The sequence below is a fragment of the Schistocerca americana genome, chromosome 3 (genome assembly GCF_021461395.2).
Source record: "Schistocerca americana isolate TAMUIC-IGC-003095 chromosome 3, iqSchAmer2.1, whole genome shotgun sequence".
In the NCBI taxonomy this organism is placed as follows: Eukaryota; Metazoa; Arthropoda; class Insecta; order Orthoptera; family Acrididae; genus Schistocerca; species Schistocerca americana.
Genome location: NC_060121.1, coordinates 233,064,580 through 233,087,323, shown reverse-complemented (window position 1 = coordinate 233,087,323; position 22,744 = coordinate 233,064,580). Strand labels below are relative to the sequence as shown.

The window sequence follows — 22,744 nt, the reverse complement described above, 5'->3', positions numbered from 1 at the left end:
GCCAAGTCATTAATATACATGTACAGCAAGGGTCCCAACACATTTCACTGGATCTTGGCTGATGTGATTTCTAAATCTGTTGATGACTCCATTCACAGTAACATACTGTGTCAGTACGGCAAGGAGAATTTTAATGTCTCCTACAGCAGATAGACAGACACTAACGTACTACCTGCAAGACAAAGTGAGAATATTTACCTTGAATTTCATTTGTGTAGGGAGTTGTGGCCAAGGTTGAATTTCATTGCCCACTGCACACAGGATATATATGTCCATCTACAAGAAAAATCAGTTAAACAGCTACAACTTCCAGTTGGAGATTGGCAGAATAACTTTCTGAGCGTTCTGGTCTCATGCAAAATTGAACATTGAAAATAAACAATGGATCTGGACTTCTACACTACCTTCCTTATATCACTTCAGTGTCGAAATAAAGATAAAGGGAAAGCCAAATCTTTAAATTACATGCTCAAAATTTCATGTCCACTTAATATTAACCCTCTGTGGTCCAATGTTCCACCAATGAGCAATCCAGTGTTCCACTGTGCAGTTTTCCAGTTCCAGTCACCCACCCACGTCCCCTGAAATGTTGTTGCCTAAAATTTTTGTTGCACAGGAACTACATAAATCCTATATCATTGTGAGACAATCCTTGGATGCATAAAGATAAATAAATACATAAATTGTAGAGGAACAACCTTTTTCATGACAATCTACAAACTTCCATGAATGTAATGCCTTTATACTTCCACATGTCTTTAGCCAGTGTAACAGTTCCTTAAAGACACAAGCCCTTCAATATTATGTGAATTAAAGATATAAAATGTTAACTGTTCAGCAAAAGTCCGCAGTAGCAGGTGATGGTACAGTGCCACAAGTTACAAATCTGTCGACACCAGCTGCCACTGTATGACTCAACACGGAAACTGCAGTGCTCACTTTCAGTTTTGAAAAAGCTGGCAGTTGGACAGATGTTTTTTAGTGAGCTTGAGGGTTAATTTGTTCTTTGTTTCGCTGTCACTTGAGAGGAGCTGAGAAATATCTTCCATGAAGCAATATCAGCCTTCCCTCAATCTGATATGTGAACGTTATACCTGAATAAATTTTCTTATACTGTAATATCAAATGTGGGGTGTCATAACAAAACTAGATATTTCTCTCTTCATGCTCTTAGCAACTGGTGTGATTCTCTGTCCATGCCTCCAATCCACAAAATTGTGTCTTTTGACACCATCACAAAATATGAGTTAAATGGATGGATCGTAGTAATCCTTTAAAAAATGGTTGCTTAAAATTTGAAAAGATGCCATTAATCATCGTGACTATCACACTATTGGAAACCATAGCTGTACATATATAATCCATGTCGCCAAATCCTGTAACGTGGTCATTAGAGCTATCAAACTTTACATTAAAGACATCTCATCCATAAAAAAAATTAAAAAGTTTATCAGTTTTTAATAAATGCTCCACCTCCTGCTTTAACATATGGAATAAGTTACCTGTAATTGGCCAGTTCTTTGGTCCATGGTTGTATGGTGAGGGAACATTGCTTCAGTGTGTCGGGATGGTTTAACGCATTGTGGGTTTGATCACTGGGGCAAGAGAGACAGGAGTCTGTCAGTGGTGAGAACAGCTCTGAGGGAGATCTCGGTCTGCCAAAAGTTAGAGTGGCTGTATAATATAGATAGAGTGCAGTAAAATTCTTTATTGGTACATCAAGCTGGAGCAGACACAGGTGCACCCTCACCCTTTGTGTGCAGGCCAACATTGATCCTCAGTGTCTCTGTGCTTAGTGCTGTGAGGCACTCGAGCATAAAGCCCCAGATACTACTGAGACAGCTCTCTGGCAGTCATCTGGCGACAGCACAGCATTCTTGTGACTATGCTGCCTACAGCTGGCAGCAACCTAGCAAAGATTCACACAGGTTCACAGAATTCCAAGGGCATTCTGGTGGTGTCTAGACTCTGACCCCAAAGATTGTGGCTGGATGCTGCATGACACTGTTATGACATGATACACAGATTGTTTTCTGCCCCATGAAGATTGGCATGCACAGCCGACTGATCCACTGCTGTATATAATTGCCACATGTTGGCAGGGGTGGTAAGTGGATCACCTTATCCAGCAATTCCTCTATGTTGCAGTATTCTGTCTACACCATGACATATCATTTATTCCACATTTTTTATGTACATATTCAACACACATCTGTAAGGTATGCAATGACGAAAGTATAAAATACTGTGATAAAAAATTATGGGTCTGAATACTATTATACAGTTAATTTTATTGCAAACAATTTATTTTAACAAAGAGATAGAGGGGCTGGCCAGTACTTACCTCAGCTCAGTACAGCCGATAGATACACATAAAACACAACCGGTTGTGTTTTATGTGTATCTATCTGCTGTACTGAGCTGAGGTAAGTACTGGCCAGCCCCTCTATCTCTTTGTTAGTATTTGTTTCACATCACATATGAGATTTTCCATTAATCATTTAAACAATTTATTTTTGTCTTTCCATCTTGTCCTTCATTTCACTGGCATACTGATTTCTTTGAACACTGAATCAAGAGTCTTTTTTAAAGTACCTGGGTCCAATATTTTATTAAATATGCTTTTGTGTTGCTGTTTATTCTTATGATAGGCACTTTTCTCATAATTACTTTACACAGAGGCTAATGAAGACAACAAGTGTCTGGTGCAGATGGTGGATCAGTTACTGCTGCTGCAATGGCAGATTTTCAAGATTTAAGTGACTTTGAATGTGGTGTTATAGTCAGCGCACGAGCAATGAGACACAGCATCTCCAAGGTAGTGATGAAATGGGGATTTTCCTGTACGACCATTTCACGAGTGTACCATGAATCTCAGGAATCCGGTAAAACATCAAATTTCCAATGTTACTGCAGCCAGAAAAATATCCTTCAACAACAGGACCAATGATGACTGTAGAGAATCGTTCAATGTGACAGAAGTGCAATCCTTCCACAAATTGCTTAAGATTTCATTGCTGAGCTACCAACAAGTGTCAGGGTGTGAACCATTCAATGAAACATCATCGATATGGGCTTTCAGAGTCAAAGGCCCACACGTGTACCCTTGACGAGTGCACGATACAAAGCTCTACATCTCACCTGGGCCTGTCAACACCGACACTGGACTGCTAATATCTGGAAATTGTCCTTCACCACAATTAACTAAATATTAATTACTTTTAAATACCTCATCCCCAGGGTAGTTATACACTATGGTAGCCCTCGATCCCCCCACCCATGAAGAATTTTTCGATTTGGAACAGCAGGGGCTGGTTTTGAAGATAGGGGTGTCGAAAAGAGGGCATTGCACCAATGAATTTCCCATGGGAAGTCATGAAGAACCTAGACATCAAGTTCCTTTCAGAATGTTCGAAAATGTTCTATAATCTTTCAAACTGTTTCAAGATAGTGGTTGTGTGGTGGTACCTGTTGTGGTTGTGGATGTTTGTTTGTTTAGTGGTTAAGTTCCTTTGGAACCAAACTGCTGAGGTCATCGGTCCCTAGGCTTACACAATATGTAATCTAACTTATGCTACGGACAACACACACACCCATGCCTGAGGAATGACTCGAACCTTCGAAAGGAGGAGCCGCGCAAACCGTGTCAAGGCACCTTAGACCGCACGGCTATGGATGTTTCAAGTGATTGCTATCATGCTGTGGTTGTCACCATGACATCATCTATCTCTTTTCACATTATTGTACAAGAATTGGACAAAAACATGGAAACACCATGAGGAATGGACACTGAACATAAATGGAGATGCTAGCTAAGCATGTATGCATAGTCGTATTTGACCACGAATGGCACCTGTGCAATGCCCTCAACACATTACAAGTGTCAGGCAGTAGGACAGTGTTCTGTCTAGTTGTGAGTGCATTATGTTGAAGCTAAGTGAATTTGAACGTGAGCTAATTGTTGGTACTCCTTTAGTGGATTTACTCCTGTAACTAACGTAGCCGAAGTGTCTGCTGTTTCAGGAGGCCCCACACCAAAGATTTATACTACACTCAGAGAAAGTGGGAAACATCATCCGATAAGTCACAATGTGGTTGAGTTATTTTGACAGGCGTTCACTGAAGAGGAATACAATGAAAAATACAAGGGTGGCTGCAAAAGTCACTGTAGAACTTAAAAGTCGCACTCGTGAACCCTTTCAGCACAAAAACAACATGGAGGGAACTCCATAAGCAGGGAATTGGACGAGGAGCTAGGATTCCAATACCACACATAAGTGATGCAAATGCCTGTTAACAGGAAAACGGGTGTCAAGGCAATAAAATATGGACTATGGAATGATGGAAAAAAGTTGTTTGGTCAGATGTGTCTTGCTCCACACTTGTTTCCAACTTCTGACCAAATTTATGTCTCACAAGTGAAACATGGCAGGGAACTGGTAATGATTTGGGTCGCTGTGTCACAGTGTTCCATGGGCCCCATGGTTACTCTGCTAGGTTGGATTACTGCCAAGAATTATGTGACCATTTTGACTGACAACTGTCAATCCCATGGTACAATATTTGTTCCGAAATGGTTATCATGTGTTCCAAGATAACAAGGTTCCTCCTCATACAGCTCACATTGTCCAGGACTGATTTTGTGAGTTTGAGGATGAATTGTTGCATATCCTTGGCCCCTAGTTCTGTGAGCATGAGAATGAATTGCTACATCTCCCCTGGTCATCAATATTATTGTACCTATGTTGTCTACTTTGGAGAGAAGGGTGTGTGATCACTAGCCACTTCCATCACCATTATCTGAACTTGTCACTATTTTGCAGGAAAAATTGTATAAGATTTCCTTGAAATCTATACAGGATGTGTATTTATTTATTCTGAGATGAATGGAATCTGTTTTGAATGCCAAGAGTTTTCCTACACTATATTATGCATAGTAATGTGTTGCTCTTTTGGTGTTCCCATTTTTTTGTCCAAACCCACATATTGCACAGGGAAAAATTCGAGATTTATCTACATTGTTCTCAAGCTGTAATGAATATTTTTTTAATGTCAATGAATCTTTTCAAATTTTCTAAAATGTTCTCAACTGTTCTACGACACTTCAGTGCATTCCATATTATCCTCAAGCATTACTTAACATTTTCAAATGCTCTGGACTGTTTTAGAACATTCTGCAATGTTCTAGAAAGTTTCTGTGTTTTCTTTTAACATTCTCAAACACTTATGAATGTTTTGGAAGGTTCTCGGCATCCTACAAAGAAATGGATAAGTGGCTGACACAGTACTTTATTTCATACTATGGTTGTGTTGAATACTTAGAGGATTTAAAAGAACTTAATAGTATTTTTGAATATTTGAGAGTTTTTTGAGTGAAAAATACTGACATTAAATGATTGTTCATTTTTATGATGTTCTTGAATCATCTGGAATGTTGCCACGAAACAAACTGAAATAAAGACGAAGTGAAGTAGGTCGCCTTTTTCAGCTAGTAGTTACATATGGTGGCACACGACACAAAGCAATCTCAAAGAACAAATAATTGATATTAGCTTTGAAATTAGATGTATGTATTTGAACACATATAATAAAATGTAAAGAATATATTGCCATAACAATGGCCTCACCACTAAAGTTCTTCCAATAATGCTGTGTTTCCCTGTCAGAGAGATTAGCTTGTCAGATATGCACACTTTAGCTACACCATCTTCATCTGCTGTAACATTTCCAAGGTCACCAATGTGTCGGTCTGCATCATCTGGTCCTCCATGGTCCTTTGCTAAAGGATTGTAATGTGGTCCAGCACTTGTGCATCCTGTTGGCACAATGTTTACAATATAACAATAACATGGTACAAAATATCACATATAGTTTAATATCTTATTGGATATTCTATTAATGTTCGTGTATCATTTATATCAAAACTACCTGACAAACCCGGCATTGTCTGGGTATTCATTTTGCCAATTTTCTATTAGAAAGGAAAACAAAAAGTAACTGTGTCTGTAGTGAATAATTGAAAAAAAAATCATTTCATATATTCCTGAAAACATTTGAAATTATGACACAGTTGTACAAAGAAATACGCATAATGTACAAATGTGGAAGAATAGTATCCAAATTAAGAAACATGATTCCGGACAGCTTCTGTACCTTGGGCACAGCTGCTTCGCTTGTCTACAACATGATTTTATAAACATCTCTAGGAGCAGACCTCTTCTTTTTAGCTCTATAGATGACAATTTTCACCTACAGCTGTTTCAATTTATAGTTAAAAGCTGTCAAAAATGCTGCCAGATGCCAAATCTTTCCTTAAGTTGACTCGACTGTAGACGTGTCTTAGTAGTACAAAATGAATGTATTAAAACTTCATGCATGATGTGGAATTTTTTGCACATATATCAGTATTAATGATGTCATAACTTTTCAGCTCCGTGCCGGGCAATACTTCTGTAGTTAATATTCAGTAGCAATGTGGATACTGTCAGCAAAATATGTTGTGAATAGAGTTAGCAAATAAATAACAAATTTAAACATCAAGAACAATGTGGCAGTTTTTCAGGCATCTCAGTGTTTATGACATCATATCTCATTAACTATGATAGGTGGTGCTTACTACCACGACAATTGTTGCCTGACAGTAAGGAATCTATGTTCAAAATTTGGTTGAAACCAGTCTATTTAAAACATGGTGCAAACCTGTGCCTGGAGGGGCGAACCTTGTCACTTGACAGCTTGCATGCAGTTGGCCATACTGTGATTGCAGGATTGCAATAGCTGCCACCGAACATGCCCACAGCTTCAAAGTATGTTTTGTAAATGTAGCCTACAGTCAATGGGTATATAAGCTGTCACAAAATGTATACATAGGTACAACAAAGAATCATTTTTCTAACAATGGAGAGAATGACAATGGAGATAAAGCATTTGATAGTATATGAAGCCGGGAGAGAAAAAACACCCACAATGAATGAAATGTCTACGAGAAGTCATTTCGATTGTTACCATAATATCTGCATATAAAATGTCATATAATAATGTAGACCAAAGCATCCCGAAGAACAAGCTATCCACAATCGTAGAATAAAATAAAGCAAAAGATGCATACCTGCTTGGTTGCAGGGAGAAAGATTTAATTCTGTATATATTTACGCTCACCAATTTACAGTGTCAGTGACACAATTCCATCCAGTTCTCCTTCACTATCATTGGAATCGATGCCAAAACTGTCATCAATCAGTAAGAGAAATCATTAATTGTTCACTCTCATTTATGATTCCATCTATAGTCTGTGTTTCTCTTATGAGTTCACCAACATGGTCTACTTTCTTCCTCCATGAGATGGCTTCTACTATAGAAGGACCTTCACATAGCAGCCTTTCCACTTCCACAATAATATGATAGCCTAATTACCACAAGGCGCTATTCCCCTGCAGTTTCACCTAGGCGTCACAGGCGTTTTGTTTTACAAGTGACTATAACAGCAGCTTTGTCATGCTCGTGCCTGCAGCAATGTCTCTTGCCTGCAACCACTGCACCGTAGTTTCTTTGCGGTGACTAGTTGTTGGAGTTTTGTCTAAAATCACAGAATGGTAAGGTGTATCATCCATTACAAGCACTGTCGGAACATTAAAATTGAACAATAAATTTTTCAGCCACTGCAGAAATCATTGGCAGTCCAAATTCTCGTGATAGTCACAGGTTTTCTTGACTGAATAACTAAAAGTCCTTCAAGCACAAAAACATTTGAAGAACCTGCATGGGCCACAATTAATCAGGATCCTCTTCCCAATGGCTGATGACTGCTGCTATTCAGAGTATCATCTGCCCAGCATTTATCACATGATTCTCCAGCATTGATCCACATTCATGTACCCATATAATTGAATGCATATCCTTACCTACAATTTTGTGTAAGAAAATTCCATGAGTCGCAATGACATGACCTTTTCGAGTATGGTAACAGTTTTTGTCTATCTAACTTTTTACATCTCATACTTTGTAACACCATTTTAAGCGACATTTCCCCCTCTGAGAAAAGTTCAGACTGTTTTAAAGAAATTAGCAAACTTTGATATTCTGGGGTATTCTTTCCTGCAACAATATCCATAAATGTGTTGATGAATTGCATCAGTTTGGAGGAAATCAAGATCTGGAACTGGACCAGGCTGCTTTTTTTCTTTCCAATATTATTTAAAAACGCACAGTTTTCTCCACAGGGGCTTTGTTACACACTCTTTACTTTAATATCTTGCAAGTCTTGAAGCAGCAGCCTTTTCCTTTTAACAGCTCTTTGAGTTTTCAAGGTACACTCTAAAACTTGATCAGCAGAAATCGATGCATGCCCATGAACAGAAACAAATTCTTTTTCTTGTTTGTAAAACTCGCGAATCCTTCATAGCAATTCCAAAGTCTGACTATTTAATGGCACTCCATGTCTCAACAGACTGTTGCTTGGTGAACGTCGTTTTGGTGACATTCTTTAAGAAACAGAAACTATAGTTTACAGTTATACAGAAGCAGGGTCACGCACTAACATAGAATGTTTGCATAGAAGCCGGCAGCATGGTAGTATTGACACCGGAACTGGCTTTTGTTGCTGTGCTGCAACTGGCTGTTTGGCACTCATACCGCTAACTTCATGGCACTTGTGGAGTGATCTTAAAAGTGACATGTTTCAGCGATCTAGGTGCACAAATATACTCCAACAGTTCCGATTTTGAAATCTATCTGAGCTATACCCAACTGAGTCAAAGTAAGTGATGCATTATTAATGACTCAGATGGTGTACCTTTAGAGAAGAAACATGCATGCAGATGAGTTTAGAGGCCACTCAGTGATAATTTTACACTTATAGATGTCTTTGTATTTAATTAAGATTTAAATAAGTTTGACAGCACCTACTGCTAAGCAATGCATCTCTGTTACCATGTTTTTAATTTTCCTAGAACAATATATGACGGAAAGTAAAAGTTCAGTGCAAAAGAGTTAATCTGCAAACTATTAAATTTAATACATTTTGAACCAGTTTCAATTAACTGTTGGAGAACATTTTTATGAAGTGTATTAATTTAATTAAGTTTTGAAATACGAACTTTTAAGCACTCTAGCAAATACAATGAGAAGTTGCAGTGTTGTCAACCGAGTTCAGATTGCAGTCAGTTGAGTTTTGATGTTCAGAACCAGTCATCTTATTTTAAAGATTTGTTATTCAGAAAGTAACATGTAATCACATACTGTAAATTTCAATAAAGATCTGCAGAACATGTAATCACAGACTGTAAACTTCGATAAAGTTCTGCAGAAGTGGATATGCAAGCCACTAGAAGAAGTTGCTGCAGAAATAATAAAAGAAGAAAGAGTAAAGGAAAAAAGGGTAGAAGAAAAAAAGAAAGACAAGAAACAGCTTGATTCATATTGTAAGGCAAACACTCATACAATGAGTGTATGATAATGTGGGAAATTATTTCCTAATTGATCTTGCACACACAGAATACTAGCTGAATCCATGAATGATGTTGGGCCATGCAATGTAGAGGCACAGATAGAGATTGCAGCATTGCCGATTGCAAATGCCCAGTGTGGTGTATGCAGAAAGATGTAGATGCCGAACAGTTTGTAAAATTTATTTAAGGGGGTAGGGGCAGCAAAGAGAAATAGGCCCCCACCACCACGACTTCCACTGTGAGGTGCCAATATTGGAAAAAAAAAGATATGCTTTGTCGTCTGGCACAGCAAGTTGTGATGCGTCATCCCAAGCATCTATAGACAGAGAAGTACAACTGCTTGTGTCCAATGGCAAAATTAAAGTTTACAGATAATTATTTTCGTAAAACACAAAAAAAATTGCTGCCATACTTAACTATGTACACAGTATACCACAAATTACATGTTATATAATATTCTAAATGGAATAATTTTAATATCACAAAAATATTGTAGTAATATTGGAATGTTTCCTGTCTTTTGCTACTGTGATAATCTTTTATTTAGAACAGACGCATTTTGCTTTTTTAAAGCACTTGGATTCCCAGGTAGATGCCATGTTTCTTGACTTCCGCAAGGTGTTTGATACATTTCCCCACAGTTGTTTAATGAACAAAGTAAGAACATATGGACTATCAGACCAATTGTGTGATTGGATGGAAGAGTTCCTAGACAACAGAATGCAGCATGTCATTCTCAACGGAGAGAAGTCTTCCGAAGTAAGAGTGATCTAAGGTGTGCCGCAGGGGAGTATCGTAGGACCGTTGCTGTTCACAATATATGAGGCATTTCGAAAAGTAAAGATACAATGGCTCACAGTCCTTAAATAGAACATTTATCTAGAAAACATCAGTTACATCTTATTAACTGTATTATTTGTTATTTTTCGACATAACCAGCCCCGTTATACAAACATTTGTTAAGTCGGTGCACAAGCTTTTGTATCCCACAGTCATAGAAGGTTGCCGCCTGTTGCGAAACCACATTTCAACTTCATCTTTGATCTTTTCATCATCGTGGAATGATTTTCCACCAAGATGTTACTTCTGGTAACGAAAGACATGGAAGTCGGTGGGTGCAAGGTCTGGGCTGTATGGCAGATGGTCCAATACGTCCCATTTGAATTGTTTGAGTAGTGGTTTGGTTACGAGCGCTGTGTGAGGCCGAGCGTTGTCATGAAGCAAGCGGACTCCACTTGTCAGCATTCCCCTGCATTTGTTTTGAATTGCACTTCGAAGACATTTCAAAGTCTGGCAATATGCACCAGCATTAATTGTCATTCCAGGAGGCATAAATTCCAACAGAAGAATGCCTTGTCTGTCCCAAAAAACAGAAGCCATGATTTTCTTCGCTGAAATCGACGTTTTGCCTTTCTTGGCTTTTGGTGAATTCGAATGGCGCCATTGCATTGATTGTTGCTTGGATTCAGGTGTATGCTGACAAACCCACGTCTTGTCACCTGTCACAATGTGATCAAGGAACTCATCACCTGCTTCAGCATAGCGTGTGAGAAAGTCGAGTGCAAAGCCCATCCTTTTCTTTTTGTGTTCTTCCGTTAACAGCTTTGGAACCCAGCGCGCACACAGTTTCCTGTACCCTAACTTGATAGTCACAACGTTGTCATTGACATGTCCAGTATGATCTGATGCAATTCTTTCAATGTGAAACGTCTATTCACACGAATTGCTTCCTCCGTTCTCCGAAGAAGGGCATCAAAGATCTCAGATGGCCGACCTGTTCTTTGTTCGTCATGAACATCGGTCCTACCTTCAGAGAAATGGCAACACCATTTCGTTACATTTTGTCGATTCATAATGTTCCCATAAAGAGAAACAATTTCTTCGTGAATATCTGCTGGTCACTGACCTTTTGCGTGAAGAAAACGTATGATGGAGCGCACTTCGCATTTGGCGGGATTCTGAATTGGCGCAGCCATTTTAAACACGACCTACTCCAACCAGAAGCAATGTTGAACTGCCGAACGACTGCTAGGAGAAAGCTAATGGTTCAAGGTTAACACCAGTGTTGCCAACTTGCTCGCCAAAACTGTTCTGTTCCTCTGGCGTACGGTGTATCTTTACTTTCCGAAATACCCTCGTATATAAATGAGCTGGATAACATCGGAAGTTCACTGAAGCTTTTTGCGGATGATGCTGTAGTGTATCGAGAGGTTGTAACAATGGAAAAGTGTACTGAAATGCAGGAGGGTCTACAACAAATTGACACATGGTACAGGGAATGGCAATTGAATCTCAATGTAGGCAAGTGTAATGTGCTGCGAATACATAGAAAGATAGATCCTTTATCATTTAGCTACAATATAGCAGGTCAGCAACTGGAAGCAGTTAAGTCCATAAATTATCTGAGAGTAGGCATTAGGAGTGATTTAAAATGGAATGACCATATAAAATTAAACATCGGTAAAGCAGATGCCAGACTGATATTCACTGGAAGAATCCTAAGGAACTGCAATCTGAAAACAAAGGAAATAGGTTACAGTACACTGCTTGAATACTGCTAACTTTTGTGGGATCCGTACCAGATAGAGTTGGTAGAAGAGAGAGAGAAGATCCAACGGAGAGCAGCGCGCTTCATTGCAGGATCATTTAGTAATCGCGAAAGCGTTATGGAGATGATAGATAAACTCCAGTGGAAGACTCTGCAAGAGAGATGCTCAGTAGCTCGGTACGGGCTTTTGTTGAAGTTTCGAGAACATACCTTCACCGAGGAGTCACGCAGTATATTGCTCTCTCCTACATATATCTCGCAAAGAGACCATGAGGATAAAATCAGAGATTAGAGCCCACACAGAGGCATACCGACAATCTTTCTTTCCACGAACAATACGAGACTGGAATAGAAGGGAGAACCGATAGAGGTACTCACCGCCACGCGCCGTCAGGTGGCTTGCGGAGTATGGATGTAGATTAAAACAAAGTTGGAAAAACATACAAAGTCACTTGTGGACTCATATAAACTAAAATATATTGAGTGTCAGTGAAGTGCAATGGGCTAAAAAATGAACTTATTTGAGTATGTCTGTCATAAACAAACAGCAATTACTTGCTAAAATATAGATCAGTCAAGACAGGCATTGAATATGATCTCACAACAGCAGCGATACACAAAACTATGACAGGTAACCAAGTGGCTAAGTAAAGTAGAAGCCAAAATACTATCCACTGAAGATGCTTCCAAATAAAGCAAAAAGCACCCGGTATAAATAAGACTTTTATTACAGTTGCAAAAGACAGAATATGTCTCAATATTGCTGGCAAAAACTGCAACTGCGAAGAGAAGCTATAGAAAAAGGAAAAAGAAAAGACAGCTTGAACCTTTGATTGCTTTCAGGCGCTGCAACGTTGTCGTCATCTACATCGCTGCGGTCTCTGTCATATTAACTACTTTGTGCTTGTTGTGGGAGCTTTGTCAACATCAATTGAGTGATAACTCGCACTTTCCATAACAGGCAAGTACGGAAGAAATTGTTCCCTAAACCATAATGTAGATGTCTCTGAGTCCATTTCAGAATAATAACTCCTAAATTGCTCTCTTCTGCTCGAAACACAAATTTGATTTCTGGAATGAATCCAGAAGCAGAACCAATGTGAAGCATGATTTTTTTATCCCCCTTTACTAACTTGCACTTCAAAACCACCTGAACCACCACACAGTTTCCAACATTCTTCCCTTTCGTGATTATAGTTTACCCATGTTTTATCCAAGTAAAAAAATGTTCTGATTCCCACATTTTTCTTATTTCAAGAATACTTCTTAAAGCTTGTGCTCTTGAAGCAGCGGTATCACAATGTTCCATTAAAAATTCCCATCATTTTGAATCCAATTTTTTCTGTACGGTTTGATGCATTTTCAACATAATGTTTTTGACAGTAGGAAATTCAACTGTCTAGAATATATTTAGCACAACTCGCCTTAGAACATCTTTGTCAAAATCATCCAAATAAACGACAGTCTTCTCACGATTGTGATGTTCCCCTGACGATCTGAAAACTGAGATTCCACTGGACAGATAGATTACCTTCACTGGCAATCCACTGAATAGTTCCCAAGCTGATGGCATTCACTTCTGCAGATTCTAGAGATCTGGAAACATCTGTAATAGGTCCACTGTTTTTTGTTACGTGCTTGAAGGAAGTGTTTATCCTGTAAATTACGTCTCTCGCTTGTTTGTGGAGAATTTGTCGCTTACCACCACCATCAGCCATGACAAATCACAACAAACCGAATAAAAATTCACAAAATAACTACCACAATCACCTTCAACACCTTCACTGGCCAAGATGTTTGCAGCAGAGGGCAGATAAAACTACTGAATGTTTATTGGCTGTTGGAGGATTATGCCACATCAGATGCGCAGAATGAGCCTAAACTCGACCACCATTGTTCAAAGTCTCCAGTGTATGGGCATTGCTTATTGTGGGAGCTTTGTCAACATCAACTGAGTGATAACTCGCATTGTCTGTAACACACAAGTACGGAAGAAACTTTTCCCTAAACCATAATGTAGGACACGGAAAGTACTCTGGAATTTTTGGTTCCTTTTTTGGAACAGGACACAATTACATAAAAATTAACATGGGACATTAACACAGTAAAATTAAATAGCGATAAAAATGGACACATTGGAAATAATTACTACAGCACATAGTAGCCTCATAGAACTAAAGCCTTCAGCCAGTGGCAAATAACAAATCATTTAATGTCGAAAATTGTACACAACTATTCCACACGTAGCAAATACATGCACATAATAGACTATGGAAATTAGGTAAAACATGGCACTCTATCCACTGTAATACAAATGTTACTGAGAATTCCATGTTGTGGAAGTAGCCTACCGATCCCGTGAAACTACCCGGGATGGTATGAAAAACATAAATCGCAAATCTGTCCATATGAACAAAAGTTTAACACTCTGCCACTTGCACTCAGCAAGATTTTTGCAGATGCCAGAAACCATTCTTTAGCTGAAGCGTGTGATACAGACTCACAGCGTCTTGTTCTCTGAAACAGCAAATGTACAGGATTACCGTTACTGCATCTCATGGCAGGTCCCATCTTCAAGGCCATGATAAGGCATGAAACACAATTTTGCTCAGGCGAGCATGTCAATCATTTGGTGTCAGTGCGGGTTCGCTCAGGTGAGCATGCTAATCGTTTGCCGTCAGTGTGGGACAGAGAGCTATTTCCATTGTACGCTTCTCTCTGGAGAAACCCCGGGCCTGCCTTAAATCAGTGCATGGTGGAAAGAGATGCCACTAGTTTGATCTGCTTGGCTCATGACCAATCTGACGTCTGTGTCACCACACAGCCCCCCCTTCCCCCCTGCAAGAAAGAGATGGTGTGGGAGGCATCGGTGATGGCAGTGGCACCAGCTGCAGCCCCCTTACCTGGTGGCGGCATGGTGCTGGCAATGGGCACGGGGTAGCAGCGGCTGTTGTGGCAGCAAAGGCAATGGCACACATTGTGGGCTCCACAGTGGGCTGCAGTGTGGAGTCAGCAGGACTGGCATATACAGTGGCGGCAGGCATAGTGAGGTGGGCCTTGTGTTGACCTGCAGAGATCCTGGTGCTTCGTGATGTGATGTCATTTTCACCTAATGAGACATGCGCAGCAGTCAGTAGAAGGTTCCAGCAGTGGGGACAGGGTGGCAGAAGTCACTGGCGGCTCTGTTGTTTTGGTCATCAGGACTAACGACAAGGCACAGCATCCACCCAGAGGTTGCACGAGCCGCCACTCAGATCAGCGTTGCTTGGTGCCCCCTCAATCTCGACCAGCGGAATGCACATGCTCGGGAAGTCAAGCATGTATGCCGCCTTCAGGTGATCGATTGAGCCTAGGTGGCAGAGTTGTACAGCTGTAAGGAGGGCATTTTCATGCCACATGAGATGACGAGGTGCAGGCCTGAGTACTGTCGGCGGAGCAGCAGCTGCTAAGTGTCTATCTACCCAGGGCATCACGTACGTAGTGTGCTGACACAGATGTCACACCATATAGGTTAGTGTGCACCTGGCACCATGCATAGTTGCAGGCTGAGTCCTGTATTTATGTTGTTCACGTCAGAAGGAGCTCGCAGTCGGCAACCTGGGTGAGGGCGAGGGCTGCATAGTTGTGAGGAGCAGTAAGGGCACATGATCAACTAAGGCAATCAGTGACTATGTTGTCCATCCCGCCTGCATGTCGGATGTCTGTGATAAACTGCATGGTATACTACTGCGGGGTGAGATCTGTGTACCGTCTTTGCAGCAGAAACTTGTTGTTAAGGTGCGGCGGTCGGTAAAAACTGTGAAATGCCACTCCTCCACCGAGGTACAGAAATACCTAACCACCTCATACACAGCAATGAGCTTACAATCATGCATGGCCCAGGGCAGCTGTGGATCCATAAGCTTCACTAGGAAAAATGCCAGGGGCTGCCAAGTCTCTGCAGTGTGTTGTTGCAGGACTGTGCCTAATGGCTGACTGGCTGGCATCTGTGACAACTGCGAGTGGAACAGTTGGGTAGGGGTGCGCTAGGAGGGCAGCTTGCAAGAGGTCATACTTCATTCAACCAAAACTGGTTGACATTTGTGCCATCCAGGGAGCAAGCCTGTTGCCTTTTGTGCGATCACCCTGGAGTGCACCCATCAGCAGCACGTTCACGGCACCCTTTAGGTGGCTCCTGAAAAAATTTGCCATCCTGAAAACATGCCAATTGCCTGTATGTGGTGGGATGTGGGAACTCATATACAGCCTGGACTTTCTCAGTGTGCATCTCCAGGTTAATAATAACACTATCACCTGGAGGTGAGAGAATGCCTCCTAGAAGCGGCGGCAGTGCTCTGGGAGATCGTGTGAATTAATCAGGATATCGTCCAACTAGTTGAAACACCCCAAGATGCCGTGTGGGATGTTGTCAAGGAAATGTTTCCATGCCTGTGCAGCATTCTGGAGGCCAAATGGCATAATGGTATTCTCTAAGAGGCTAAAAGGTGTAATGATGGGTCTCTTCCCTACATCCTCAGAGGCAACTGGTATCTGTGTGAATGTTTTGTGCAGTCCACTTTACTGAAAATGGTTGTGCCACACAAGTCATCACTGTAACTGTGCATAAGCAGAATGGGGTAATGATCAGGCACCATTCTGAGCAACTTCTGCCTCAAAATTGGCCTGCGTGGCTCTCAGTTTGTTGGGCGGTATGGGGTGGGGGCGGCAGAAAACTGGTGACCCAGGCATCGTGGCAATGTAGTACCATGAGACCTGGTGAACCTCCCAGAGTGCACTGGATGGACAGGTGAGGAAGGGTCACTGGTGAGGAGGTCGGTGAAAGGGCCAGAGTAGGAGAGCTATTTGATGGTGTAAGAGGTGGTTGGATGGGATCAACGTGTGGTGGAACAATGGGAGGTGGCGTCGACAATACAACAGTTCGGCAGATCAAGGACCTTAATGAGAAATAAAATAGGTGCCAAGCATGGGGGTCCGTAACGACAGCCACAGTAAAAAGGTCCATGGGAAATCTCTACCAAGGCTTAGGTCAATGGATCAGGTGTGGTAGCAGTAGATTTTGATGGATGAGCTGTTTGCTGTAGTGAGAAGTATGGGGCAAGGTGAACAGCTGCCAGTAGAGGGTAATAACCAGAGGAGATAAGTAGAAAGGTCAGAACCCAAGTCGAGGAGGTAGGGTGGCAAGAAGTGGATGTTACCACGATTACATACAAAGCGGTGCTGTGAAATAATGGAGCAGCTGAGCGCACATACTGCCATTTTCTGTCGGCATTTGGGGTCCACCCACATGGTGCATGGCAGTTTGCAGTGTCTGTTGAAACACTCGTGGCACCAGCAATATTTAATGGCATCATGCATGCCACACCTATCATGAATGGAGGGGGCGGGGGTAATGGCACAATCATGCACGGGGTGGTCATAAGCACCACTGGGTGGAGGTGAGCAGTGCGAGGGTGCAGGCAGCAGTGAGCTTACCCATCTCTCTATCTTCTGGGCTATTAGCTGTGCCATGTCTGTGGTGGGTCTGGGGGTATGGTGCAGCTTGCATGAGTGTGCGGTCATGGACATGGATGTTGTGATGTTCGCAGTGACAGTGTGCAAGTTTGAGCCTTGAACAGTGGTGGTTGCAGCATCAGCACTCAAACTCCTGTGCAGCTAACACTGTGCTCCAACTCACATGGTGTGCTTTTAGAGGTAAAACATGGATGCAGATGAGTTCAGAGACCATTCAGTGACAATTTTACATTTATAGATGTCTTTGTATTTAATTAAGAATCAAGAAAGTTTGATAGCATTTACTGCTAAGCAATGCATCTCCATCATTGTGTTTTTAATTTTTTTAGAAGAATGTATGATGGAAAATAAAACTTTAGTGCAAAAAAAGTTCATCTGCAGACTAGTAAGTTAACACGCTTTGGACAATATTTTACAGAAACTGTTGTCAACTGAGTTCAGATTGCAGTCAGTTGAGTTTTGATGTGTACAGGGGGGCAGCCAGTTAAGGAGTATTTAGTGAGTTTGTTTTAAAAACCTATTTTAAAGGCCCCAGTCAAATCTTTACAAGTTTTCTCCCAGAACAACTTCGGCTGTGTCTACGTGACACAAGTTACCTGCCTTTCAGAAACCAAGCATTTCTGTCCAGTTAAAGCTGCTGATGACAGACACCTTGAGCCCTCTGCTGGAAATGCTAGAAAATTCACACCATCAGTTTTAGCCAATAGTGTGCAAGAGATACAAGTTATTTGTGTGGAAACTGGAGGATTCGGCAGTGCAGAACACAGATGCTTCTCTCTCTCATGGTCCAGACCTCAACTAGAAAAGAAGTCTTTCTTGGGAGGCAGAGCCTCTGGCTCTCAACCCATGGCTGGCCATCAACATAACTTAACATGAACCACCTCCCCTTCCAGTGCCCATTTGTTCAGTTGTTCCTCTTTGTAGAATGGCCTCCACCAGATACCTTCCTCCCTAGGTATTCCGTACTGTACAGTGTCGTCATAAGTCAGATGCAACAACCTTCTTACCTCTCCCTGCCCATGTACAGATATTCAGAACCACTGACATTACATGTTAAAAGATTTTTATTCAGATAGAAACTTGTAATCATATCTTGTACATTGTGATAAAGTTCAGCACAATTGGATACGTCAAGAAGTACGGTACATAAAGCACTGACTGAAGAAATTGACTGGCCACTCTGGAACAGGAAAGTAGAGACATGCTGGATTACCATGAAGCTGCACTGGATGTCATTGACAAGAGATCAGAGAACTCCCAGCCACTACGAGAAGATGCTGTACAAATAAAAGTACAGAAAAAAGGGAGAAGAAAAAAAGAAAGACAACAAACAGCTTGATTTGTATCCCAAGGCAGTCATGCAAAGTGTATGCTATTGCAGGACATTCTTTCCTAACAGACCCTACACACATAGCCCTATGTATGGACATTGGCAGAAGAAAAGGTGAACAGAACACAGAAAGTACTCTTGATTTTTTTGGTTCCTTTATTGGAACAGGACATAATAAAAAAATGTATATGGGGCATTAACACAGTAAAATTACATAGCAATAAAAATGGACACAGTGGAAATAATTTCTACAGCACACAGTAGCCTCACAAAACTGAAGCTTCAGCAAAAGAATCATAACTGTCAAAAATTATCAGGCTGTATACATGGACAAGGAAAAAAAATTCCCGGATATTTCCCGGTTGAAAATACACTTTCTCCCAGGCGAAAATACACTTTTCCCATGTTAAGTGATAGCATACTTTTCCTCGGCCCTGTAAAATTTATCAGTACTTTGAATGTTTATGGTTTTATATGGCGACGTAGAATTTCCCGGCACTTTAGAAAACGAAACTAAGGGAAGAAAAAACACGCTTTGGAAAGATCTTTGATGTGCAGCAACATGTACGCTGCATAGTTTCCTGTTATGAAGGTATAACTTCGCATGTTACTTTCCAAAGCATTGAAATCGAGATTGCGACGTGCTTTTGTAAGCCAGTCATAGCTCATGTCACGTGATCTCGCCAGCCGGAGACAGCATACAACACATGATGTAGTCAGCCAATAGCAAGACCACTCATAAGTAGTGCGAAAATACAAATAGGAAAAGTTAATGGTTTAAATTAATATACATAGTGTTGCTACAAGAAAAACAAAGCTTTCACATATAATCGTGGTCTCGAAGATTAATAAGCTGCAAGAGAAGCTAAGCTTCCACATATAATGTTGATGTTTTCTGCGTGTGTTACACTTTGAGATATATCACACAAATGTGCCAGTAAAATTTTTAATAACGACATAAATTTCTGATTTTCTGGGCTCGAAATTCTTCTAGATGGTCGTCATCAAAGAGTTGATTTTTAATTGAGAGTCAAATGCTCTGTGATTTAAGAAATTCATCGTACATTCTCGCACATAGTTCATCTTGTGTAAAAGGAAATTTACTTTCAAAAAGTAACGCTTTTCAAACCACCATTCGCAATATTTTCCCGTGACGTGTTAGAAACTGATTCGTTTCAGCAGTTGCCAGAGAGCGCCAGATAACAGGCGCCCCTGGTCTTGCGCAGCTATGATGACGCAGGAAGCTCGTATGCTTGTACGTGTAAAACATTAAAAGATTTTGCGCTATGTCACATAAGAAACAAGACATCAGAGAATACTTCAAGAGTATCGGAATTTCGTCAACCATACTGAAATGCATAATTCGGCTTAAAGTGCACATTCGTATATCCAGATTCGGATGTAAATTTTCTTGAGTACCAGTACTGTATTGTCTCATGTTTGGTTCTTTATTATGGCATAATGCCATGTGAGATAGAAAATGGAAAACGTGCACTTGAAATGCAGCGACCAGTTGAAACTAACCAACAGTGTGAAATTAAACACTTCATTTCAAATAAATTGACTGCCTCATCGCTCGAGATTAATAAAAGTCAAATCTCTTTAGCAAACCGACAAAAATAACTTCATTATTCTGCAAGGCGATTAATGCTTGACTGTCAGAAAGGTGGAGAAAATTTTAGCCTTCCGTACACATGTGAACGTATTTTAATTCATTTGATAATTCCCGGCCACTAATCCGTTTTGTTTTCATTTAAAGTGAGAGCAATAAATGAAGAGGAAACAGCAAACTCACTAAATGTAAACACGGGTCACGTGGAGACTACCCACCTCCCCACTACAGCTCAGACTGCTCTGTGCATAGCCCAGGATCTATACTTCCGAACCGGGACAATATTAGGTAGTGGCGCCCAGCCACACATCTGTAGCCAGAAGCGGGAGAAGGTACTACTTATACACGACTCAACTGCGCATGCACAAGAGCCCGCCCGCAACTGCTCAAACGAATCTAATGTAAACAGCTCTGACGTCACGCTCATTAGAGGCAATTTGTTGTTACGAAGCAATGCATAGTCTTCCTAAAGCATTTGACACACTTTGCTGCTGGCAGACGCTTGTATGAGCACTATGTTTTGCTGTTGTATATGGCGCATTTCCTTTGCGACTTAAGTTTTATTTTCGTTCATTTTTCCTCTCGTTCATATTTTGTTGCTGCAGTATTATTCTGCAGAAGCGGGATACAGTAATATCCTTTGTTGGAGTATTGATTCTTACCAGTCAAAATCACAAATATTTAACTGAAAACTAAAACAATAATAGATTCTCGGAATTCTAAAAAATTCCTGGGTTTTTCCCGGTTTTCTCCCGGATGAAAAAATTCCCGGGTTTCTCCCGATCTCCCGGGTCGTAGACACCCTGATTATACACAGCTATTCCACACAATCCCTGCCCGCACCATTGGGGATCCTCTTCGATATTGGTTTCTTTCCACATTGTTTTGGTCCCAAAATCGTACTCCACGTTACCCCAGATGCGATACCTAGCAAATGCAAGAAAAGAAAACTTGCGTGCACACATGTTGTAGTCTACAACAATCAATTGACATGTAGCACACTATCTGATGAGATACAGACATTACTGAGCAATCTGTGAAACTGCCGGAGAGCAATGTGAAAAACATCAATGTCAAATCAATCCACATGAACAAAATTCTAATGCTCTGCCGCTATAAAATTCTAATGCTCTGCCGCTATCGCTCAGCACGGTTTTTGCAGATGCCCGCTATTATGTTTGGCTGAAGCATGTGATACAGACTCGGCAGTGTCAGCTTCTCCGCAACCGTACATGTCTAGGGTTGCACCTTGTGGATAGTCCTGTCTTCATGGCCACACAGCACAAAAGACTCTCACTAAAAAATACTACCTTGCTCAGGCAAGCATGTCAATCATTTGGCATCAGCACAGAAAGTGCTGGTAAGATAGCCCTTTCCACTGCACGCTTCTCTCTGGAAAAACTCCAGTGCTGTCCCAAGGCAGTGTGTGGCAGAGAGGGATTTCACTAGTTGAGTCTGTTTTATTCACAGCCAATTCACATTGTCTGGTGAAGCAAACCGGTGGCAAGTCTGCTGAAGCAGACCAGTGGCAAGTGTACATGCACTGTTGTGCATCGCCACAGTAATAAATTCAATGAGTGTGAGATGCAAACTAGAGTTGAAATAGCAAGACTGCTCAGCTACTCAAATAAAGAAACTAATTTTGCCACAATCATCTGCACGGCATTGGCAGGAGTGTCAGTTTACATTCTAAATCAAACTGCAAAATCATATGTGGAGGGAACAGACATTTGAATTGTCACTAGGTAAGAAGCCAAGAATAAAATCATTTTCATATAATAGGTTCTACATGCTATGCCCAAATCCTATTTCAAAGAAGACAAAAAATGGATAAGAAATCTGCTGAGAAATACCTCATGGGACATGATAGCATGGCGATGAGTGTGCCAGCATTTGGGTGAAAGAAGAAAACAGTCCTTCCACGCAGAGACGTAATTTTCCATTAATAGCCTGAAAACTGAGCAGAATAAGTCATATTACCATTGCACAAAGTTGAGCAAAATAACCAGGGAAAGTATACAGTTCAAGAAGGTAAAGATGACACAAACTCAGAGGAAGAAGAGAGTGAAGACTGAATAAGGTAGTGCTGGTAACAGATTTATGCCGCCCCATGGGCAGCTGTGAAATTTTGCAACATTAATCAAACCTTCATGGCTCAATGAGATTGTAATGCCCTCTGAAGAGATAATGCAACAAAACGAGATCCAGAGGTGTATCAAGAAGCTGTCAATAGTACACAAAATGTTCACTGGATGCAAGCTACGGGAAATGTAGTCACTACAAAAGAAGAAACGTGA

The 22,744-nt window shown here is 40.9% G+C and overlaps 1 protein-coding gene across 1 annotated transcript in view; it reads right to left on the bottom strand.

Annotated features, from left to right (window-relative positions):
* LOC124607156 (superoxide dismutase [Cu-Zn]-like) overlaps positions 1 to 22,744 on the bottom strand; it is a 56,698-nt gene that overhangs the window by 1,983 nt on the left and 31,971 nt on the right. The window contains exon 3 of the mRNA XM_047139370.1: positions 5,628 to 5,815. Within this exon, the coding sequence (XP_046995326.1) occupies positions 5,628 to 5,815 (188 nt within the window). The remainder of the gene's footprint in view (positions 1 to 5,627; positions 5,816 to 22,744) is intronic.